Source organism: Pungitius pungitius, chromosome 13 (genome assembly GCF_949316345.1).
Source record: "Pungitius pungitius chromosome 13, fPunPun2.1, whole genome shotgun sequence".
Classification (NCBI taxonomy): Eukaryota; Metazoa; Chordata; class Actinopteri; order Perciformes; family Gasterosteidae; genus Pungitius; species Pungitius pungitius.
In genome coordinates this window covers 6,464,259-6,489,183 of record NC_084912.1, presented here as the reverse complement: position 1 = coordinate 6,489,183, position 24,925 = coordinate 6,464,259, and the positions used below count along the sequence as shown (strand labels likewise).

Sequence of the window (24,925 nt, the reverse complement as noted above, 5' to 3'; positions counted from 1 at the left end):
GGGTTGTCTTGTGAGAAATCTAGCAGCAGTCTTTTGAATACCTTTTAGAAGGTTACAGCTTTTGCATTAAAAAAAATATCCAGTTTTTAGTTTTGTAACGACATGAGCACTGTATTGATGTGTAAGGTGGAATGAACAGCCATACAATTTTTGTTGAGACCTGTCACAATACGGATGACAAATATCCATGACGTGTAATGCACACATGGGCGACTTTGCCAGGAGTGCATTTGCCTGACAAGATTTCATTATACGTCGAAATGCTGAAAAATGACGGCATGTGAAAAAAAAAAAAAAAAAATCTCATTCAGATGTTCAACCTGAAAACTGGTGCACACGACGCTGCCAAAGTCCCAGAAGGACTGGAAGACTTTTCTGAAAAATGATTGAGCATTGTCTGACAACGCATCTGACTCCACTTAGTTGAATAAAACCCCAAAATACATTTTTGTCAACTTGGAAAATAGTAATAATCCCATGTCCGGTTTTTATCCTCAAATAAAAAACACAGCGGTGCCCAAAAATGAATTACATCTAGTCAGAAGACTGTGTTTGCTCTGCATTCTGCACTGATGACCCTGTACCTCTGACCTCAAACCGACTCTCCGAGTGCTCTCATCGTGAACGTGGAATCCATTACACCTGCAAGACGCCTTCATGTAAGTGTGGTCAGTGCATGCTGACGTTAGCATTTAAGCTATAGATAGAATCACAGCTCTGCTATCACTATGTCTCCTAGTCTTTCCAAAACCATAAACACGCGAGGGAGAAAATAAAACACAAGTAAAGTCAGCTTTAATAGACTTGATATCTTGTAATGGTTTTCCTCACTTGACACACAACAATGAAAAATGTTGCCATAAGAACCAACCTGATGAGGGGTGACAAAACACAGCATTAAATTAAGGTTAGATAAGCCATTTCCGACCTCCACCCCCCCCCCCCCCCACCTTCACTAAACGCAACCCTGAGCTAAATGGTTCCGCTCCAGTAACATAATGTCTTCTGGCACAGTGAAAGCCCTCAAGTGTCCAATGATAATAACATCAGGAGCCGCCCGGGGATCAAGTTCAGGTGCCAGTTGGACATGTGCTACCGCCACACATTAATGCTGCACGGTGTGATCGCCCCCCCCCCCCCCCCCCCTCCCCCCCTTCCTCCTCCTCAAGGATGTCGCAGAGACAATAACGAGAAGTGAAATGTGCTCGAGTTTTTATTCATAATTACATGTGCAGAAAATACTTAATCTGAGAACAATGCGGTTTGTATTAAGAACTACGGTGTTGCAAATAATCCATCGAAAAACAGTTTTTGATCTCGCCTGTTATGAATCCAAATGACCAGGTGTGTTATGTGAAAAACTCAGCGTGGTATTTCAGATCACAAATACCTTTGTTCCTCAGTAAGATCAAACAAATAATTGGGCACTCTGGGGACAACGAAAAGGTAACACGTTGCACTGGCGTCATATGAGGAAAGTGGGTTTCACACATCCCAACATTAAATTCCTTCTCAACATTGTTTTACATTACAAAGTTCTTGTATCACTTACTCATATGGCATTTCAAAGCATTACAGCCCTCAGAGGAGTGATCATCCACACCATCATTTCAGTCATTAAAAGTCAGTGAAAGTAACTTTTAATGACATGTTCCCTTGTTATGCCACTAGAAATAACTAGAAAATAATTGTCTTTTAAAGTCCAATGTTAGAAACCGTTCAATGACCTAGAAACTATAAAGTTTCTTAGCATGTGTTAAATATTCATCTCGAACCGGCTGTCTTATTACCTACACTTACTGGGCCACGTCTCTGCCTTTTGTTTATAACAGTACGGATGGATAGGATATTTTCTGGGTAGGTGGGCTTTGGGCCAGAGTACAATTGATTACATTTTGGTAGTGCTCCAGATCTGGGATTTCCGCCATTAGAAGGTTATTGTTATCAATCCATAACACTGAATTTATAGGATATATACGAGGCTTGATTACAAATGCTGAGGGTACATCGCCAGGATGTAGGGATTTAATTTAAGGCACAAATGACACAAGGGGAATGATGCCATTGACTCTAGTTATTGTGCAGGCAGGTTTTGGCGGAGCTTTGCAGTTCAAAAGTCCTTCTCGGTTAGAAACTATTAAGCATAACGCCTTCAAGAGCCTGGGTTTCGAGGCTCAAGGAAGTGCAGGGAGAGAAAATGATGATCACAGGGAGAGGGAGGGAGGGGGGGGGGGGTTATGCTTTTAATGTTTTTCCTTTTAATGAAGTTTGCTTTCCATTCTTTACCCCTTCCTTCTGATTCTTTGCGGGAGTAGTAATTGCCTCATAGGGATCCTGGAGCGGGCGAGAAGTGAGCCACTGCGTTAGATATCCATCTATGCCTCTGTTCCTGGGGTAATTAAGGTTTCAGGAGATATCGTGGCTCCTCCAACTAGCCGCCTTTAACGGGCCTGTGTCGCAGTGTGGGGGGGGGGGGGGGGGGGGATTCGACAAGAGACAGAGCCAGAGTGCTAGAGTCAGGAGAAGTGCCTCGTGTCCTCCTGAGTGAACCTGTCTGAGCACAGTGGAATTGTTCGGGATGACAGAGGCATAATTGTTTAAAGAAAGGGGCTATTTTTGTCTTTAGTGGTGCAGAAGGAAATTACACTGTATGTACAATAGCCATTAGGTCAAATATGAATATGGTTTAAAGCAAATTACTGGAGCACACAGCTAATGAATTCTTCTTTTTTTCCACATCTAGTGAGGCTCAACATCAGATGCACTTTAACAAATGACGCTGAGATGTGTGCCATCAGTTATATATCAATGAAAAGATCTAATCTATATTATTTAGAAAGCAATGCATCCCAGTTGGCTCCATGACAGCCGCAACAACAGCTAATTGCTCTGTGCCTGAGACGGCCTCTTCTGCTACTCTGAAATATGTTCTGACAGCGCCTCGTCCTTCCAACATGAAGTGAAAACACAGCCGGAGCTTCGCCCTTTTAGATCAGAGCCGTTCCTCTTTTTTTCCTCTGGTGGCGAGTTGGTCAAGCACTGAGCTCCGGTTTTGAGGTCCAACGGGAGGGAGGGAGGGAGGTGGGGGGATCCAACCAGGGGAGCCTGAATAACATTTTTTTTTTTATCTTCTCTGTGTGCTTCTATCGAAAAGGGCTGGTCGAGCAAAATGACCAAAGCAAACGTCTTGGCGAGGCGCTGGAATGACAAGAGCACAACACAAGAATGGCAAGCGGCGAAGACTCTTGAATACAAAAGAACGCAGCCCCCAGGGAGACGCTGTGATCTATTTACAAAACTGTTGGGGCCCTGTGATAAGCAACGGCAACAGAGTCAAACACTGGTGGCGCATGCTGGTGTCGCTGCCTTGCATGAAAGCGAGCTCGCGAAGAGAACCAGAACTCTCATCTCCAGCGTGCCTCCCTGACAAGATGCGTCTCAGACTATCTCTGCCACCGCAGATCATCCTTCCACCGCTGGATCAAGGCGACGCGCTTCACATCTCAGGGCCTTTTCGGAGGTGCGTGCGATTGGCTACATGTTTTAAGGTGATGCTTAGGTTTGAAGCCAAGTCACAGCCCCTCGTACTAATGCTGCGGCAGAATAAAGGTCTCTCAACTTGTGCTGCTCTTTCCTTCAAAGCTCTTTCCTTTTCCTTTTGTCCTTCATGAATACCTCATTGGAACACACACACACACACACACACAATACAATACTGTTTTCTCCAGAGATTTTTCCTCACTTTGTAGGATACAGATTTGAGAATTAATCCCATGTCTTAACGGAAAAGACATAATTGATCTTTTGTCAATGTCTCCTTGACCAGTTCAGCTCATTCCGGCTTTCCAACGTCTTTAGTGGGGGCTTATTTAACCGGCCACGTCAGAAGAAACGCCGTGCAGCTTTGGTCACATCTGGTACATCAACGTACCTGACATGTTCCCTTGTAGGCTCCACCATGTTCCTCCGTAGCCAATTTCTGTGATCATGTCATCACTTCCCTCAGTGCCCTGAATAAGATCCGTCATCTACTGATGCCATGTTTATTCTTTAATACTCGTGAATCTGATATTCGGTTTAAGGTTGCTGGGGGGGAGACATCTGCTTTGAACCAGTTGCCATGAAAACATTTTTTAGAATTTCACTGCAAGATATAGTTGAGGGATTGACTTCTTTGACCTCTAGTAGGATTTATTGTATATATTTGAATATCTATAACAATTGTATCGTTTTTGTCATTTTTTAAAATAAACCATTCCAACCAATTCTGGTCTGGTATTCTTAAAGCTAATGACTGTATCCTTATTACACAAAAGGTAGTAATTGGAGTAGTTGTGGCTCAACTCTACAGACCGACTGACTGTCCTTACAGAAACAAATTAAAGTACCAAATCTGAAGCGCAAAACCTCGCAGGCCAAAGCTTACTAACCCATCCACAGAGGGACGTTCCCTGCCTCGCGGGCCCCCTGCTTCTTGTTTTCTTGATTTTCCAGATAGCTGGTTCAGCCTGTCCAAAAAAGCAAATGAGAGAGAGAGACCATTATTGTTTGTGACAGGAGGAGACATTGGAGGAGAGGCGACATATTTTACTGTCCTTATGTTTACAGAGTCCTCACTAGATGGCAGTGTAGTGCAGCAATATTATCTGACAAGTTCTACCAGACAGCATTGCTTTAAAAACTTTCTGTCCAGTGCGTGTGTGTGTGTGTGTGTGTGTGTGTGTGTGTGTGTGTGTGTGTGTGTGTGTGTGTGTGTGTGTGTGTGTGTGTGTGTGTGTGTGTGTGTGTGTGTGTGTGCGTGTGTGTGTGTGTGTGTGTGTGTGTTATAACACAAATGCAATAATTGCTCAGTTGTAGCGGAATGGAGGAAGTGTCTGAGTCCCAACATTTGGATGTTTATTTTAATATCTTGTCGTCATTGACTGTGACCTTTGACCTCCCTGGGTGCGCTCTATGGCTGGGGCCTTTCTGTGGGTGTGGTTTGTTGGATGCAGAAAACTCAGGAAATGAATGTTTTATCAGCCCGTGCAAAGACAACAGCAGCGTTGTGGAGGAAAAGAGAAAGGTCTATATTTGACTCATCAGCTGCTGCCAACCTAAATAAAATCATCAGCGAGCCGTTTCCTGTTGGTTTCTCTTCCAAAACATCTGGATTTTTATTTGATGGATACAATCTATGTTTATTAAGAACATAAATATTGTAGGGATGATATCATAGGTTTCACCGCAGAGCCAAATTTTTGAGTGCCAAAATCTGCTCAATAGGATAAAACATTTCAGTCTCGGGGCGTTTCTTGATTTTTAAGTGCTCTTATTATTTTGTTAAGACAAAACAGCAACCAGACCCACCTACCCTAAGCATGCATCGCACATACACTGCTATCTATCTACTCAGGAGATGCAGTAAAGAGGGTGAGCAGCACATCCTACTCACTCACTGTTCAGAGTATGTGGGAGGAGGTGATAGCGGGCAGGCATTCACAGTGTGCAATGTCCTCCTCAACAGCAAAATTTAGAAACATGAAGCACGCTCAATATGCAGAGGAACAATACGCCTGCCAGGAGATTGCTGCAGATTTCCTCCTTTTATGGTTGGATACAGATTTAAGAGTAATTCATGCTTAATAAAGTTTATACCTTTTAAAAAGGTATATAGTTAGGTGATTTAAGGGAATTATTCAGCGTTACAGCAAGGAAGAATTGAGAATAATAAATGTCGGGGGTGAGAGCTTGTCCCTCCCATTTTTTCAGTCCAGTCTAATCTAAAATCTTGGTCTCCAGATCCTCTTCTGACAAGTTTCCCTGCTTTCCTGTGAGAATAGGCAGAGGAGTCGAGTTCAGGAGATCAGAGGCGAGGCAGCAGTTGCCTCTCTTGTGGGAAACCAGATGACCTTCCTCAAAGTGATAATGTAAACAGCTAGTAACTGCTGGACCGTGGGAGTTTGAAGTAAAAACCTGAGGACTTCTCCTGCAGGATAAGTTTTAAAGGGAACAGAACCGTGAGTTTTTTTCTTGTAATCCTTTTGCCTGATTGAAACTGGAGCACATATGTTATCTTGCATGCTGTCTTTTTTTTGCAATCCTGGGGGTTTGAAGCTACGGTGAGGGTTATTTTCAATGCGTTGTTTGCACATAAAGGTTCGATTTCCTGACAGTTTTTGTGAGACAGTTTACCAAAATTGACAATATATCAACACAGAGTGATCATGTGATTTCTGTGCATTACCTTTTCTTTCAACATTAAGTTTTTTTTTTTTGCAGCATACTCAAGCTCAAACATTTATTGTTGAACAAGTCTGTCTGCAGCTGGACCATTAACTCCAGTTGCAGAGGCTTTAAACAGCTGGTTTCAATTAGCGTCAGCCCTCGAAACACGAACAAGCATTTGTTGACTTTAGATGTGGGGCTCGGGCAGACACAGGATTTCATAATGTGTGTGCCTGCTGATGTGATTTATACATAGTAATAAAACAGAAAAGGCAGGTCGTGACCCAAGCCCTTTCATCCGTGCAATGGATTGTTCCTGTTCACGTTTTTACAGTATTCATGAAATGAATTTTACGCTTGATTACGTTTTACGACGTCGTCAGCTTGTCGCTCAGTGAACTTCATAATAAATGGAATTCTTTTACAGCACTAAATTTGGATACTTTCCCGTTTCCCAATAAACATCAGGTTTTTGCATAATGTTTTACAGCATTCCTAAATTAAAAAGCAACACTTCCCTTTCCCAAGGTGTCGGTTACAAGGTGACACATACGAGGGATCTTTTAACTCGACCACTACCTCGGCCTTGAGTCAAAGTGAACCGCTAACCACTAACCATTAGCTCTCAAACATGGAGGCCATCCAAAGAAAACCACTATAGGGACCACAGCCAGCTCCTCCACTTAGGTAAACAGTCTGTCTATTTCCACACCACTGCAATGTGTGCGTACGTATGTGTATATGCGCGTGTGTCCCAAAGCTGTGAAGGCACCGATCCAACTGTAACAATGTAAATTGTTTCAGGTTCAAAGTGGCCTCTGTTGTTGCCACCCACCCTGCTGTGGGAGTGTAGCAGGGCCATTTTTAGCAAGTTGGGATATATTCCGTATAAAGATGTCAAAAACAACGGCATTGTTTTGTAGCAGAAAAAAAAGAAAGAGTCTGTGGTACAAGTTTTCTTTTCTCGCCAACCTCCCCGATGCAAAAGCTTTAGCCCTAATGTAAATGTGTATTTTAATATACAGCGTTCCTCGAAAACTAAAATAGGCCAAGCAGCTACATCCTCTCCGGATTCCTGATCTGCTCACTCGCATTTGATTATTATACCTGTTTAAATAATGCTCTAACAAGTGATTTAAATTAACCAAATGTCCATCAAGAAAGCCTCATACGTCACAAACACCAAGTGAGCCACATAAACAGACTTAAAAAGACTGTTTTGTTGTCCAAGTAACAGAGTCAATGAAGAATAGCATATACAACTAAAAAATACATCTGTGAGAATTTAGGGATTTGAATGTGGTCTGCAAAGCTTTGATCTAGTTCAGGTTTCTGAGGACAGACAATGTGCAGCTGCTCTGTGTAGATTACTGGTGAGATTACTCAGCTACAACTATTTAGAAACTGATTTAATCTTTACAGATGAATGTGTTGCCTTACGGCTCTAAACAATCTGGCACTCGGGGGCGATGGGTGAGGTTGAGTTGATTTTAAAAAAAGGTGCCCAGCAGTGGTCAAAGTATAAATACCAGGAAGGGTCATTGGAGAGCGGGCCAGCAAATCACTGCGAGGTCGTTGGCCGATATTTCAAAGATCTCTGTAGTTGAAAAGGAAACAGTTGTTGGTCTAATCTTGAGAGCAATCAATACAGAATGTCTATTATTGATGGAGGACTACAATGACCCTTTTCCTTAGTGCTAATTACGAGAGGAAACTCGGGAGGCAGAATGTTCTATTCTCTCTTTGCATTGCATTTTTCAGAGAACAGCCTCTTGGCGTTATTTGGCAGATATTCACTCTTCCGCTAATCCAGCCTCAGACGAGAGACAGCGTAAGCACTGGTTACCATGGAAACCAATGCTGGGAACTGGTCTGAGACAAAGTTGTCATTTCCCCCCCCTCTCCACATCAATTATAATTTAAATGTCCATCTGTTGCTCTGGATGTTTTCAGCACACAGAGTGAGTGGTTCCCAACATACGATGATGATTGCTATTCAGTCATTGTTCCCAATGACAAAGATTCACTGAAAGCAGGCCGTTCTTTGGTAACATCTGCGGTGCCTGAGAGTACAGGCTGAATTTAGACGTCATCCGCCAGCTCCAGGACAAAACTCTTGTTTCTTTTTCATTCCACACACTTACAGTACAAAAAAAGTACTGTGATAAAACAAAGTCATTGTTGTGATACCGAATAAACCAAACACTATCACTGTACGCCTGCCGAGGTGTGGCTCAGTACTCATGTGTGACATTGCAAAATCCATAAGATGTCAGAGAGAAAATGGGACAATGATTAGTGAAAAAAATGATCTAGGAATAAGATGTTTGAAGGTGGACTTCATAAATTGGTAAACAGAAAAATGTCGCAAGTAGTACAACTCAACCATTCAATGTGACTTTTAAAGAGCTGGGGACAAATTTGACTAAATGACTCTGCATGATGTCATTATCAGCCTGGACTGTTTTGGAACAGTTTTCGCAGCCTGTGCTAAAAAATGGGGTGTGAAAGACATTTCCTGTTAACAGTCAACGTGGGTCTAATGAAAGAATGAAATACACCATTAAATTGCATGATGGAAAATATAAGGAACAACGGGCGAAAAGTCACGATATCTGGAGCTCAACTGAATAGTTTATTTCACTTTTCTCTTTTTTAGAGGTTTATTAAATCGTTGTAATAAAACATGTACCTAATAAAACAATTCCCAATTTGCATTTAAAATAACAATTGCATTTTTGTTAAATAACTGAATGATCAATTGCGTTTTCCTGAATATTCTGAGTGTCTACATATACCCCCCACTTAACACTTTTGGCTATATCAGGCAAGATCTTTCAGCTTATTCCAGTTCAGAAAAAACAAAATACAGCACACACTCAAACCCGCGAGCAGCAGAGATGAGACACTGCACTGTGGGAGAGAATCTCACAATGTGGCTCCCTGCATCCCTCCGCTTTCAGTACAACAGGCCACTTCTTGCCACGGCGCCCGGAATTTCAAACAAAAGTTCAACCACAACGTGGTGCTGATCATTATTCTCTGCATTGATTTCTCAACCCCTGCATCCGGGCAGCATTTGCGTTGTGTGCATGCCGGGGGTTTGTTTCCAGTAGAGTAGCAGGTTTGTGACAAGACAAAAGTCTGCTTTTATCTGCGGACATCGTTATCCCGCGCAGTAATCTGTGTGAATGAGACGTCGACTAATAACACCTGGCATTTGGTCAATGCTCGCAAGACAGACTGCCCTCGCTGAAAAGTTCAAATAGTCAGCAAGAATGCGGGGGCCGGCGGGTGGGAGGATGTCGAGTGTGTGTTTAGTGTGTGTGTGCGCGTGTGTGTGTGTGAGGAGACATTTAAGCTTGTACGTGGTTTCGGTGGGAGCGTTGCCAGAAACAGGGAGGGCAGGGTTTCAGAGTTTGAGGGTTCACACAGCTCTGGACTGAGGAAGTTCTGCTTTTCATTACATCAACCCATATGTCCACATCGCTGCTCCGCCTGCCCCCGACTCCATCGCCGCGGCGTCGTGATGTCAAGTCAGCCTCTGCCTTTTCTCCTAAAAGCTGGAAATGGACGTGTCTGACTGAAAAAAAGGTTAATAACTCTGGCAGTATTTTGTGCATTTGAACATTCGAGAGCTACAATGCTCTCCGCAGAGAGAGAGAGAGAGCGGCCTGCGCGGCAGAGAGCCGCTGAGAAGTGGCGAGGGGGGCGGACAAAAGCTGCACGGCTTCATATTCGCTTTAATCTTTTATCTTATTTCCAGCCAAACTAGAACTGCTTGAAGAAAAGCAGCGTTTTTCAGAAAAAGCCAAGCAGGAGGCCCCATTAGTTGGTGTTGTTATCGCTACATTACCATGAGATGACCCTACGTGCTGTTAAGAGGACCTCTTGACATCATCTTTTTTGTGTGGACAAATACGCTGTGACAGCTATAATTTGCTGTGTTGGACTATTAGAATCGTGTGTTTTATGTAGTTGGCACATGAAAACGTTTGTCCTACAGTCGAAAAATGAAGGAAAGGGGGGGGGGGATAAAAGAATTGTGAAACAGTGTTGTGTTTCCTGGTGGAGAGAAACATCTGTGTTTCATTGCTTTTTTTTTTTAGAGCCAACATCCCATATTCTGAAAAAAAACGTAGCCTCTTACTTTTTGTGCGAGGCACTTGTTGTGGCTTTGAAGTGCTCTATTTTGTTACGACCGGGGGGCACACGGGAGCCTCTGTTGAAACGAGGTGGTAGAAGTTAACGAATGGCACATACCGAAAGGCCCGAAAAGAGAAAATAAATCACAAACTGTGTGGCTCAAAACTGTAGCGATGCGTAGCACGTTCGTCGTGGGAAGGAGAAAAAAAAAACGGGGGATAAGTTACTAGCAGAGAAAACACAGGCCACGGGGAAGCCACCGTGTTGTTGTAAAGAAGAGCCCCAAAGAGCTGCAGGCAGATCCCGAGTGGCCATTCCTTTGTCCCGCTGCATACATAAGGCCCGGTGGTGGGTGGATAACTGAAGTCACATGGTCACTTTTGCTTTTTTTTTTTCTCCCCACACCAACACACCCACACCCTCCTCCTCTTCCTCCTCCTCCTCTTCCTCCTCCTCCTCCTCCTCCTCCACGCAGCCACTCTTCTTCACTTCTCCTTCATCCCGCTGCTCTCGCGCAGCACACCGCTCCGCCCGGACACTGCGCCACCAACCAAGTTGCGCTCATTTTCTTTCTTTTTTTTTCTTCTTCTTCTTTCTCCCACCCTCCTCCAAACCTTCCGCACAATGGTTTGTCGCGAGTCGGGAATACCGTTCTTCTGATTGTCCTGGAGCCTCTGCCGGAAAACTTCCGCTAAAAACCAACCCCCCCCCCCACCCCCCCTCAACGAACTGAGCGCTTTGTTTCAGGTAATGTCTAAACTTACAGTAAGCGGTTTTTCTCCTCGTGCTTTCTTTTTTTGTGTTGTTGTTTGTTTTCAATGGAGCGCGCGCACAAGCGTGAAAGTGGAGCTTCCTCCCCAAACGTCCCCCCCCCCCCAAAAAAAACGTTCCTCCACACTCACAGCCGGTACTTTTTCGCAGTGTAACCAACTTACACGCCATGTGGGGGGGGGTGTAACTTTGACGCCCACGCACCGAGTGGTGGTTTAGTTTGCATTTGGTTCGGTGTATTTACTGCAACTGTTTCCTAAAAGTTAGTCCTCGCGGGACCTCCTGTATCCATCCGCCCCCCCCCCCCCCGCGTCCAGGTACCGCGGCGGCTCCCAAGGTGCTAACTGCTATCCAGACGAGCCTTTGTTTACCGAGACCTCTCTCTGCCTTCCACCTCACACTTTGTTGACACACACCGTGTGCGCAGTAAAGAAAGAGACAAAAAAAGAGACATAGAAGACTTGTTGGGAAGTTGTGTCTGTGGGCGCGAGATGTTCACGGCCCTTTCTGTGTTGTTGAGTTGTAATTACTTCTGTTACGAAATACCTGCGTTGTGATTAAATCCGCCGTGACACACTCATCTCCCGTCTATTTTCTTTTGTTGCACACACACAAACAGCTTCGGACTAACAAAGCCGTAGGGCAATGTGTCACTCGCGTTTGTCTCCATCCCTGCAATTACATGAGTCATCTGCGCTGCTAAAACAACCGTTGCCTTGACAGCCTGGATGCGAAGTGAGCCGCGAGGTTTTTATCCTCTTTTATTTGCAGATCCCAGAGGAATCAGAGGAAGAGTTGGAAGCTGCGCGGCGAAGACATGAGCCTGGTGGACGTGAGACAGGCGGCGGGGTCCCTCACCCTGTCCCTGTCCAACAACGACCCCAAGGGGGGCCACTGCGACCCCGAGGGCCTCCGCAACAAGAGCATGTCGCCCGACCTGAGGCAGGACTTCAACATGATGGAGCAAAAGAAGCGGGTCACGCAGATCCTGCGGAGTCCAGTATGTAGCCCCGAGCTCTGCATAAGTGCCTTCCTGCACACACACACACACACACACATCTTATTCTAAGTAACAAACAGAGCTCTTAAAGTCAAGACTGACTGAAATGCATTGTTCACTCAAAGGTCCTTTCATGCACCCTGCCGTGCTTAGAGATGGGTTTAGCTGTGATTTGCACTGTGGCTATATTAAAATATGAATATTCACATTTATCATCCTCTTAACTCATCATTTTTTAGAGGTAGAATATAGTATCACTTGTCGAATATACTTTACATACACAATATCTGAAACCAGATTAGCCAACACCAAATTTACATATATTATTTAATTTTCTGATGCTTAGTGGCTCAAACCATTAACCAGTAATCCACACATTCTTTGCGTGTGCGCCCAACCGTAGAATTTCACACATGATATACTGCTTGAGATAATATCTCAGAAACACAGCAGTGCCGTCTGGTTAGACGAAGCAACGAGGACGAGCCATGAACGCGCGCCCATGAAGGCTCACACTCTTGTGATTGCATAACAGGCCCAACAAGTGGAGCTCATCTCATCACCATGGGAACCGTGGTTGGATGAAGCAGAATGCTTGGAGCTCGGCTGCGGCACATGGGGAGAAAGAGATGTTTCAAGAGTCACGGGCTACTCTTGAAGTCAAAAATGAATGCAACCCCCCACACTCCCCCCAAGCCTCCTCTCTGACTTCAAGTCCTCTTCACAGACATACAAAGAGGTTTTCTAATGGTCTTCGGTGATCTGTTTACTGATGCAATGCTGTGCATCCTGAGGGTGTTGAAGTGAGGTAGAGTTGGGTCGTGTTGGCAGCGTCACTCGGTCACATCGAGCCTGACAAAAAAAACTCGTTCTTTCTGTCCACAGGTGTTTAAAGATGAGTTGGAAGGCCTGATCCAGGATCAGATGACGAAGGGCAACAACCCTACGGGCCTTCTGGCTCTGAGGCAGATTGCTGACCTGGTCATGGCCAGCACCTTGGGGGGCTCCGGCCCCCTCACTTCGCCCATCAGTGAGTAGCAACGTGTTAGTGTGTGTGTGTGTGTGAGAATTTCTCCAATCTTGTCATCTATCTCACTTTTGGGCCTGCTTGTCATTCAGTGTGACCGCGGGTGCATTATGCAGGCTGAATATCTTCATTGACAGAGTCCCGTGACACAGAACAACAACCCTTAAACAGCGGAGAAGGCAGAAAGCTGTTTACAGCATTCTTGGTTGTCAGTGTTCCCGTTAAGACGGCAGCCCTCGTGATCCGCCTCGATAGTGATTTAGCAGTTTGTAATGTGTTATTATGTCTGCCGAACCTCTTCGTCCTGTGTGGAGGTCAAGGAGCACTCGGAACTAAAAAGATGACGATCAAAATTGTAAATGTTAGGGAAAAATGTCCCTTTTGGAAATGTTTATGGGGCCCAGCAGAGACCTAGCTGCTTTTAGAAAAGCTAAAGTGGCCGTAAAAAAGATTGGGCCATGGATCATTAAATGTCCTTTTATGGTGTTACAGCCCAAAAATACCCTTCGGTTTGTCGAGGGGAACTGTGAGAAAGACCCTTTTTTTAAGCTACAGCCGTAGGGCTTCCCCCCAATTGTTTTTACTTTATACACTGAGAAGACAGCCATGTAAACGTCATTTTGGATGTTTGGGGGGGAAAGTGCTAATTGGATGTCGTTGGTGCATCACAAGTTTGCTGATGGCGATTGTGTCTGGCGGCAGGCATCGGGATGGTGACTCCAGTCAACGACCTGTTTGGTATCGAGTCCCCCTCCTTTGCCAAAGGGGAGAAACAGAGTCGCTGCAGACTGGCCAGCCTCTACAGGCTTGTTGACCTCTTCAGCTGGGCTCGTTTTACAAGCTCCTACAATACTGTGAGTACGACTCCACGCGCGGCGTCTGGCCGCTCCGCTGCACATGCGCCGCGCAAGGTTTGCGTAACCTTTAGTAACGTTGGCCTCGTGTTTCTGTGTTACCGAGAGGCTTATAGGGGAACACCTCTCTGTTCTCAGAGCCCATATATTATTTATGATTTGGAAAAGTCAGTTATGTCAGTATTAACAGCTCCCCAAAAGCAACTCCCAACTGAAATATGTGATTAACACCTGCGCTGTTGAGATAGAAAGCTCCAGTTTTCCCCAAAGACATAAGCAGAGAAAGTCAATTGTATCGACCCACCCTCCAATTATTATACTTTTTTTTTCACTGAAGAAAACTTTCTTTTTGTGGTTCAGAGTATCCTGTGCCCTTGAATCCTTAAAATGGACGCCCCTTCTCAGAGTAGCTGTTCCCCCATCTTAAATAACTTTTTAACAGCGGAGATTTGGTCTCCTGTGGTTTTGGTGCTATTTGGCCGTGACAAGAATACATTTATGAAGCAGACACTCCTGCAGAGGCATTTTAAGGCTCAGAAATAGACTCTCACATACATACATACATACATACATATATATATATATATATATATATATATATATATATATATATATATATATATATATCTTAGATCCTTCTGCCCAAGCTTAGCCAACCTTGATTATACACTGTAGTGACTTCCGTAGACATTCTGGAATGTTGGTCTCAGCTCATTCATTTGAGTGCAACCTCGATAGGATTTGTATTTTAATAATATCTTCATTGTTTCTCAGGTCCGTGTCAGTAAAGAGCAGGACCATGTTCTTATTAGTCCACGAGGTCTGTCTTTCACTGAGGTCACGGCAGCAAATTTGGTAAGCACAATGGCCGTTTTGTTGTCATTTTCCAAGAATGAGCGCACACTCCTTCGAGCAAAACAAATGATCATATGTCTTGATGAATCATGATAAGAAATGAAGCAGTTTGGATTATTTGTTATTATACTAGTATCACATTCCATCAGTATGTAACCTGAATAGAAGATACATGGTAAATTCATTTGGAAATAAAGGCACTTTTTGGAGTATTTGTAGTGCTATGGATTCATACTAAAGTCAGGAAAACCTTTTTAATAATGATAGCGTCGTTTGTTTATGGTGTGCGCCCTTGTTTTATTTGTATATCATGAATGCCCACGCGTGGCATACCAATCCTAGCTAGGATCTATGCACATCAGTATGATGAGCTGCATGCAGACACACATCAGTGTTAAAGCATGCCATTATATTGAGGGGGCGCCCAAATGATGCAAAATGATCACTGTCCCAAAATATATTAAACGAAAAAAAGCATATCAGCTATTTTATGTTGAAAGAAATGCATCCAATGATTGGTTAGGCCTCAAGCAGCTTTGTTTGTTGACAAGAAAATGCAGCGGGTGGCCTCTAACGATTCCCAGGGTTTAGTATTTCAAAAGAATATTCTGTTTCTGAGTTAACCACATGGTTCTGTTTTTAATGCCGTGTTCAGGTAAAAGTAAACATAATTGGTGAGGTGGTGGAGCAGGGTTCCACGGATCTGGGCATCGACCTCTTCGGGTTTGCTCCTCATGCCGCCATCTACTCTATGCGCCCAGACGTGAGATGCATCATCCACATACACACCCCGGCTACAGCTGCTGTAAGTACACTCCAGGCCATATCAAACGAGCGCCGTCTTAATCGAAGCATAAACGCTGATGCTAAATGCCCATTTGGCTAAATGCTTATTTAGCAACAAAAGAAGAGGCTGAATTAAAAGCAGCCCCCTGCTACTTTGTTTAGATGCACACACCCCGTAATGCGTTTTTACCATTTCTTTTGAAGCTAGACTGTGAATTGCCCAGCACATGATGAACATCACTGTCTACGGTTTTATTTGTGCCTGATAGCTAAAAATGTGCTGCTATTTATATGTTGGTGCGTCAGAGTCTGACTTGCTCTTTTCCCATGCTAACAGGTGTCCTCGATGAAATGTGGAATCCTGCCCATTTCCCGGGAGGCTTTGCTTCTAGGAGACGTGAGCTGCTGCGGTTACCATGGCAGCCTGGATAATAAAGAGGAGAAGGTGGAGTTTCAGAAGGCTCTGGGCCCTACTGCCAAGGTACTGTCAAACCACGGGACTCCATTGCTGACAGGCCCACTTTCTCGCTTTCAACTCCTCGTTGGAACGATCTATTATATTATACCGTATGCACAACTGAAACGCATGTGTGGCTCTCACAAACTGCACTTTGACTAAAATCAATTATTTTTTGCTTTGCAACGATGAACCTTTTGTCTCATTTACTTAACAATTAGATGAAGGTAAGACATCCTTAGAAACACAGGTTTCATGTGTTGTAAAATACAGTTTTGTTTTAGTTGCTGAGGGTTCAATAGGACACAACTCCCATATTTACCTGCAAAAAAAGCTTAGCATAAAGACTGGGAGATGGGGAGGGCAGCTAGATGCAGAGATTGTGTGACCACATTGATTGATGTAATTAATATGTTAGTATAGTCACCTGCTTTAACATATCATTGGGATCCTCATGTGTTTTTTAGGTGATGATCCTGAGGAACCATGGGCTGCTCGCTTTGGGAGAAACCGTAGAAGAGGCTTTTCACTACGTGTACCACTCTCAGCAAGCGTGTGAAATCCAGGTATAAAAAGTTGGATATTATTATTCTTCAGTCTTCCTGGTAATGACTTCTTATCTTGACCTAAAACAACTTGGATACACTTCTTACACAGTTCACTTTACCATCGCTATCGCCAGCCTCCTTCCTTATTTCCCCATTGTTCAATCTTTTTCATTTCTTCCACACTTGAGTCAGACTTGCCAATAGCAGAGTAATACTGCGAGGCCTGAAATGAAAGCAAAGTCAACGTCTAACGTACAGAATGTTTGAACAAAGTCAAATATGTAACAGGGAGCACTGTTTAGACTCAGAGGCAGGTGGAACCCTGCAGAGAAACTCCCATTGTTTTGTCGGGAAGGCAGATGGAGTGTTTTCTCATCACCCCGGCGTGTCTGGACTTTGGTTTTTTCCTATTGACACATATTGAAAACCCCTACGTCTTATAATTAAATGTCTTAAAAAAAGAAATAGAAAAATCCTCTTGTGTCTCAGAAGAGAAGAAAGGACGTCCTCTAAGCTTTGACATTGCAGAACCGTCAAATAATACATGCGGGGAAACATCAGGAACTCTCTGCAGAATATCGATATGGCTCGTAACTCCAGAAGGGAAAAATGTAAATACCATAAGAATTCCGTTGGCTCTCTTTTAGGTGAACGCTCTGGGGTGTTCGGGCGGCGTGGAGAACCTCCTGCTCCTGGACAGAGAGAAGTTCAAACCCCCGACTCAGGGAGTGGCCGCTGCCGGCCTGGTAATGGACAATGAGGTCAAGTGGAAAGTGGGCGAGGCCGAGCTCGAGTCTCTGATGAGGATGCTGGACAACCTGGTGAGCGAACCTCTGACCTGTGCTTTTTACCCATGATGCTTTGAGTTTCCTGTGTAAGGCGCTTCCTCAGGAAGTGTCTGATTAGGGTGCACAATGAAGCCAGAGATGTGTTTGTGAATCTGATCGGGGAAAAAAAATGTGTAATTGGATCAGTGCTTGAAGCCATTTTTTTAAATTGCTGTTAGACCATCGCCTGGTGCAAAGGGCGGCTTGGTCTTCACTTAGCAAACACGCCAAAAACATACAGAACATCCAGAAGTAAATCTGGCTTCAATTGAAATGTGTAACATTTAGGTAGATCATTTTCCATTTTCAAATAGAATGCGTTAAAAGAAGTGCTTTTCTTAATAGTAAAAAGTAAAAAAAAAACAGGGAAGTTAGAGTAGAGAAAAAAAAGTGTGGAACAAATAATAGACTAAAACACATTCTACAACATTTTGCTGCAGTGTTGCCCTTCTGTCGATTCACAAGCCAACAGCACTGCTGATGACAAAGCCCTGACACGTTTTGTGTGCACATAACATGTCCGACCTGTCTGTTAAATAAAGCGCGCGCCTCGCTAACATCTGTGGCTGGAGTGGGCTGCAGCTGCGCTGGCTCTGTGCGCTCACAGCCCACCCCTAAAGATCATTGCTTCCAGATGGTGAGGCTCGCTGTGGGCAGTCACATTCGCAGAGACCCCACCGACCGCTTGGTGTCATTACTCTAGTGTAGGCAAATTGGGAAATAGGAATCCTCCTGGGTTTGAATACAGCGTTGGGTGGACGGGCCACTGCTCTGTCTGTCCGGGTTGTCGTTTCCCCCAATCTGAGCTACCTGAAAGGAGGTTACAGATACAGACCGTGTGGTTCCTGCTGTTGCTCATGTCCTAAATCAAAGGCTTCTAATAACTACACTGTGGAGTGATAGTCAACAGTACTATAAATAAATGATGGCGTGCTCACATTGTGGCAATCAAAGCCTTAAAGCGGGGATTTTCTTTGGCGGCGAACTTGTCATATTGCCTGCGAGAAAAAGCCGATTTTGATTCTGCTTGTAGTGCTGCACTGCCAGCTTCAGACTGCACTCTGCACCCCGCTGCAGGCTCCGATCGCTTTTCTACTTGTCTCACTCATCTTTGATGTATTGTTAACAGCACACTGCTTTAAACAAAAGTTGCATCTTTTCCTTTTGAAACTGGGCACATCTGCAAAAATGCATATATATATATACAAGTTGCTTAAATATTTAGAAGCATTGTTGGAGTGGTGGCCTGTGTGTCCTTTTGTATTTTGTATCCTTTGTATTTGATATTTCTAATTTAATGGGTGTGATCTGAAAGAACAACAAAACACATTGCACACAATTGCAATGGACACAATCCAGTCAGTGTCTTTCGACTTATCTTTCCTCTCTGTGTTTTCTTCCAGGGATACAGAACAGGCTACAGCTACCGACACCCCATCATCCGCGAAAAGCCCCGCTCTACCAACGACGTGGAGATCCCTGCCACGGTGTCCGCTGTGTCCCCGGAGGACAGTGAGCTGGGTCTGCGGAGCCCCTTAAAGTTCATGGCGCAGAAGCAGCAAAGAGAAAGGACCCGGTGGCTCAACTCGCCCAACAGCTACTTGAGGGTCAACGTTCCCGAGCGTTCGCCCAGCGGGGAGGTCAGCCCCAGGACCAAGACCACGGTGCGTTGATTTTCATGTCCACCTGTAACAGGGAAGTTGATAATAATCCAGCCCTCGGGGGTTTTGTGAGGTGGGAGCAGCCATTCCTTGGTATTAGCCTGCCCTCTTGTGGTCAATATGAAAAATACAATTTCAGCCCATTTGAGTTCTTTTCCCCAACTTCAATTTATTCTTCTTCTCAGTGGATGAAGTCTCTGGAGCCAGGCAATAACATCGGCACACCAATAAAGATTGAGGACCCCAACCAGTTTGTCCCGCTCAACACTGATCCCACCGAGGTTGTGGATAAGAGAAAGCGGGTCAGTGAAAAACAACACGTTTTTCAGACAGCATGCATGTTAGAAGGAATTCTAATTGTCTGCGTTGTATCCTTATTAGAGCAGCTATTTTAAAAAGGCACATTCAGTTTAACTTCAAGTACACCATGCATTTTACTTTCTATGATACGTGGCACGGATATACACAATTATACACAGGTACACAATTTGAATTTGATAAACTGACTAACAATTCATTTCTTGGTCAATTCATTTGCCATTCATTTCCTCCATTACTTGTTTTGTCTATGTTATTTTCCAAAGCCAAAATTGTTGTTAACACATTGCTTGTTGTATTCAATAGAAAGTCAACCCTACATAATTAAGCCGTCATATACAGCAAAGAATACAATCAAATCCCTACATTTGAGGAGATGGAACAATGGTTTGTTAAACAACTAGTATTAATAGACTAGTCCCTAAAGCTCGACTGACATGAATATTTAAATTACTTATAAGATAAGTTATAATTAGTTATTAATATTAACTAAGATTATTAAGAATAATAAATTAATAATGACACATATTGGATGTGTAATCCCAGATGTTCTTTTACCACATTCAATAAGATTTTGTTGCTCATTTTTGATCAGATAAAAGAACAGCACAGAGGTGACCTGATGACCGCTGGACCAAAATCCCAGCTGCTATCTGGCATTGTCGTGGACACCATAAAAGGCCCAGTGAGTATATTTACCATCTGTAAAACAAAGGTGCAAAGCCCCTGGTGCGGCAACACTGCATCATACAGAGTGTAAATGTGTTTGGTCTTTAATTACATAAGAACATTGTCATGGCAATGCCTTCTTTAGTGTGCAATAGTCCTTCTGTTTCATGGTTGAGTCCTTTTAAATGTGAATTTATAACGAGCTGTCAATGTTACCTGTGCGCAATTACTTCTCTTGGCTGAAAATTGCATTACACCAAGTGTCCATAATGTCTCTTTATTCTCTCCTATCAATCAGGCTTTCATCATCGAGGACGAGGAGCAGACTCGCTCCCTCCCCCCCAACCCTTTCAATGAGCTCACGGAGAGAGTGCTGGAGGAATACAAGAGCCTGGTAGAAAGAAAGCAGCTAGGCCAAGAAGGTAGTCATTCACTTTCTTTACTGTTACAAAACTTTAAAGTGCTCCATTGCTCTTAAGACGCTCAGCAAACCCCAACTTCATTTAAATCCAACCCGGGTTAAAATCGTTTTTTTTCTTTTTTCTTTAGAAAGACGCATCGCGCGTTAATGCACGGATTGCGATGACTACGTCTTGACGATTATTGGGTGTAATGATAATATTGGACCCGTATATATCCCAAATGTTTGCTGTGTCTAGCGCCGTGGCTCGTGTAGTTAATCAGTCCAGTCGGAGGGCTCGGCTGCGGCCTGCGGGAAGTGTTTGAATGAGGATATTCCTGCAAAAATGCCCGCGGCAAGGAAAGTTTGTCGGCCCGCGGTTAAATTTCTTCCTCTAAGCCGTGAAGTCAGCCCATCGTATGAGATCGGTGAGAGATGAGCTGCAGACATCGGTCTTCTCGAAGCACTCATGCGTTGGTTGTGACTGCAGATTGGGAACCGCCTCAAACAATAATGTTTCATATTCTACACATCACATCGGCTAAACGAGATGCCAAAAAACATGCAGCACTGCTGTTAAACCAGCACACTATTCAATTCAATTTGTATTGTTCTTTTTCTATTTATCTTGAGAGATCTTTTCTTTAGCGCCTCTGTGAGGTTTTAAGTGAAATGCCATGAAATTGGCTCCATACATTCTTCTAGATGAATTGCAACCATTAGTTAAGGGATCACCAAAGGGAATTTAACGATCCCTTCTCGTTGCTAATGGGAAGACTGAAATAAAAAAAAATCTAATGAATTTGTAAAACCCGATACGCCTCACATGCACGGACGAGTGACCTCTGACGGCTTTAACCCTTTCACAGAAGACGACGATGCCACCGACGCAGAAGAGATGACCACATTTGACGGCTCCACCATCTCCCTTTCCCTCTCTCCCTTAATGACCCCAACTAAACAAGGTAACTAGCTGGTCCACAGCCGCTGGGACTCAAATGGTTTCGGCAGCAGCTGCTAGTTTGCTCCGGTGTTTTTTTACGTCCATCCTCGGTCACCGAGTGGGTTTCATTTTTCCACAGACACCATACTCAATGGGAAAGACCACTTGGAGGAGACGGACGAGGATCTGAGCGTCGACGTTTCCAAGCTGAGCCTCAGCACGTCGGAAACGCTCGACACCTCCATTACGTCCAACGAGAAGGCGCCCGAGAGCCAGACCAAGTCCCCGGTGAAAAAGAAGAAGAAGTTCCGCGCGCCTTCCTTCTTGAAAAAAAGCAAGAAGAAGAAGGACGAGAAAGAAAAAACCGAGGCCTGAGGTCATTCACTGTAAAAAGCCAGGTGTGTTTTGCCGTGAGGACGTCTGCGTCGCCTTGTTAATTTCAATCTCGTTGAAAGGAAGTGAAGTGCAGAAAAAGACATTTAGTCAGAAAGTCTCCCGGGACCGGGTTGTTTTTAAAAGCCTTCTCTCATTCACAGCCATTATTTCCTGTGAAAGTTTTTCCAAGACGTGCCAGCAAAAAGTAATACGGAAGTTTCTTCCACACGAGAATTTGTGATTGACCACTCCCAAAGGGCTCAGTATAATCAAACTGCATATCTGTGGTTATTACCCATATTTTAATGGGATTCAAAGGTTAGGGAAAAAAATCTGATTGTGTTCTTGTGTTTTCTGTTGTTTTTTTCTTCTTCTCCTTTTGCACAAGTGCATTGCTGAATGTATACTGAAGACTCAAATTTAACAATCACACTAGTTGTGTGCGTGACAGTGACTGAACACGCTACGATTATACAACGTTCAGCCTCGTAAGAAGTACGAACACATTCATAGCTGTACTACCTTGTAATAATAAATGTTGGTTTATATTTTAGGTATTACAATATAGTGTTTGATAGTTACAGGAATGATTTGGCAGTCTTTTACTTATATACTAACTCTTATACTAAACATGCTGTGATGGATGATTCAGTAATAATTCTTCGCAGTCAGTGGTATCGTTGAAATGGTTGCTGCTTTATTGTGACTGTGACTAACAGAAAGAGCCCCGCTAAGTGATGATTGTGGCATAGTGGTGTTTGACGAGAGACACATTTTGGTCGGTGGATGGTTGATGGAAACTCCTTCCCCTTCACGGCCGCTGTTAGCGTTTGACACAAAGTGTATTAGAGGACCTCGCGTGTATTGACATCCCAGTCTATAATGTGAATGATTTGTTTTTGACCCGAAGGGAGTGAACTCTTTGCCTTGTGTAAATAGTTTTGTTTCTGTGAAGTTCTTTTGCTACGCTAAACCAAACGTTAGGCGATGAAATGTGACAGTACAATCTATTAACTATATTTTAACATGTATTTTAATCATTTTAGTTCCACTCGGTGAGGCTCCGTGCATAGTGTTCACGAGCTGTTTTACTCCTGTTCTTTGTGCGCTCAGTGCTGTTACCTTCCTGCATTGTTTCCTCCATGGTGCTTTACATTAGTCTCCTCCCCCCCCCTCAAAGTCAGTCCTTTGAAAAATGCCTTCCGCCTGGTGTAATGAAATCTCAGATGTTTCATGTTCATGTCATGTTTTAATGTCCTTTTGCTTATTGAGTAAAAAGCATGTGATGTCATCATTCCTGATACTCAAATACAGTTACCTTTTCATTTATTTCAGCTTGGCGTGGTGTGAAACTGGAGCTAAATATCCAGCGTATTAAGAGACTAAAGCACATCGAGTGCAATATAAAGCTTGGTAGAGAACTATGAGCACGGCCCACCCTTTCCCTCAAGAAGCAGCGCCCCCCCCTAAAAACAATGCACTCTGTTGAGCGATAATTGACCGTGTGAGGCTGTGTAATCAGTCTTCAGCCATGATATGAATGGCCGTTGTCATGGCGATGCACTGAGAGGGGACTGTGGAGACAAAGAGGGGATTTGGTGTCTCCAACAGGTGTTCATGTTGGGGGGAGGGTGGGAGTGACAGGATCTACACCCCCCACCCCCCCAAAAAAAAAACACAACCACCTCCCAGCAGATGACAAGAGGATCAGGTCAAAAGGTCGTGCATTTAAATAGACATTAAAACATTTGTTAAAATGAGAAAATAATACATTTATAATATAAGTATAAGACATACTTCTAACCCTGAGGCTAATGGACCCAAAGGTGTTATCTGAACGAGGCCTTTCAACGCCGGGAAGAAGAAGCCGAGCTCTCCCGTGTCCCGAGGAGAGGACACAGCAGGTGACACACGTCTGTCCTTACGCTGTGACCTCGGGGCAAAGTGCACCCATTGTTCTTTAAACAACGGGGGGGGGGTCTGCCGCTGCACCACCAGGCTGCTTCATGACACCGTCCTCTTGTAGACCACCAGCAGAGGACAATCAATAGATGTCCAAATGAACTTTCCTTCTCGGTGCCACGTCCCCCGAAGCCTTGTACGCGAGACCAGAGACGGATGTTCGTCACATTCTTTCATGAAAGCGGCCCCCGCGTGACTTCGCCTCCTCTGTGACAACCGAGCCACTGGTGTAATCCTCGGGCTTTTCAGATTACTCCAGCGGGGGTCACATTCTACGCCGACCTGCGGCGGGTCCGCGCTGCTCCGGCCTTCTGCCCCCTCTGACACCCGAGACTCATGTTTGCATTCGGGGGTTATGAAGATATTAGGGTAACAATAGCCTTTATAGAATGATGGGTGGGGGGGGGGGGATATTAGCAGAGAGAGAATGTATTCCAAACACAGGCCTGTATTTGTTGGGATTTTGTGAGACCATCACGTCTTTTGCACAAACGCTGCCTGCTTCGGGCACCCGAAGAGTGCGTCTCTGTTCCAGTGCTGTGATCAGGACCGTCTGTGTGCGTTGGGCCTCGCCAAGTAGACTCTATGGGAGGGTGTGCTTGCTCTCTCTCTCTCTCTCTCTCTCTCTCTCTCTTTACAGGCCTGGCCACATCTGCAGCGGGCCAGCCATCTGCACCCATTGTCTCGGAGGCACAACACGGCCCCGCCGCACCAACGCACGCACGCATGGCTGGCCTCGCAAATACAGGGGCCCTCCGCCTCGGGGCCCCCGGTCCGTCCTTCATGGTGCCGGAAAAGAAAATGACTTCACAAGTCAGCGGGAGTGGAAAAGCAAGCGTGAAAGTCCACTCCATGAACTTTTAGCGATGGGGAGTTGCTTCCACTATCAGGTGCCATGAACCGAACCCCCCCCCCCCTCAGCAGATGGCTCCATCATCTCTCTGCTGAATGCGAGTTTGGATCGCTTTGGATCTGGAGAACTACGCAATACGCACCTATGAACATTACAACTACCCCTGATGATCAATGTGTGCCATCCACACCACTGGAGAAAGATTTTAAAAAAACTGAGCTTTTGGACAAAACAAAAACGCCTTAAAGTTACACAACCGTTCCCCT

General features: G+C 44.4%; 1 protein-coding gene across 3 annotated transcripts; it reads left to right on the top strand.

Annotated features, from left to right (window-relative positions):
• The first annotated feature begins 5,505 nt into the window (after positions 1-5,505).
• add3b (adducin 3 (gamma) b) lies at positions 5,506-23,173 on the top strand. 3 transcript variants are annotated; one of them, XM_037465584.2, is made up of 16 exons: positions 5,506-5,722; positions 5,823-5,999; positions 11,896-12,124; positions 13,010-13,154; positions 13,854-14,005; positions 14,780-14,860; positions 15,516-15,665; positions 15,984-16,127; positions 16,571-16,669; positions 17,299-17,472; positions 18,882-19,142; positions 19,325-19,441; positions 20,053-20,142; positions 20,425-20,548; positions 21,396-21,491; positions 21,609-23,173. In XM_037465584.2, exons 3-16 carry the CDS (start codon positions 11,942-11,944, stop codon positions 21,842-21,844), a joined length of 2,052 nt encoding a protein of 683 aa, XP_037321481.2. In that variant the 5' UTR covers positions 5,506-5,722; positions 5,823-5,999; positions 11,896-11,941; the 3' UTR covers positions 21,845-23,173. The 3 variants fall into 3 exon arrangements, with proteins under 3 accessions (XP_037321481.2, XP_062422462.1, XP_037321482.2); XM_062566478.1 differs by having other exon boundaries at positions 5,506-5,999; XM_037465585.2 differs by lacking the exons at positions 5,506-5,722; positions 5,823-5,999 and adding an exon at positions 6,041-11,100.
• The last annotated feature ends 1,752 nt before the right edge of the window (positions 23,174-24,925 follow it).

Bases quoted from the DNA above. Each gene is read 5' to 3' on its own strand.
- add3b (XM_037465584.2), top strand. From the start codon at position 11,942: ATGAGCCTGGTGGACGTGAGACAGGCGGCGGGGTCCCTCACCCTGTCC. The intron at 19,143-19,324 runs GTGCGTTGATTT...TCTTCTTCTCAG, and splicing joins GCCCCAGGACCAAGACCACG to TGGATGAAGTCTCTGGAGCC. The intron at 20,143-20,424 runs GTGAGTATATTT...CCTATCAATCAG, and splicing joins TGGACACCATAAAAGGCCCA to GCTTTCATCATCGAGGACGA.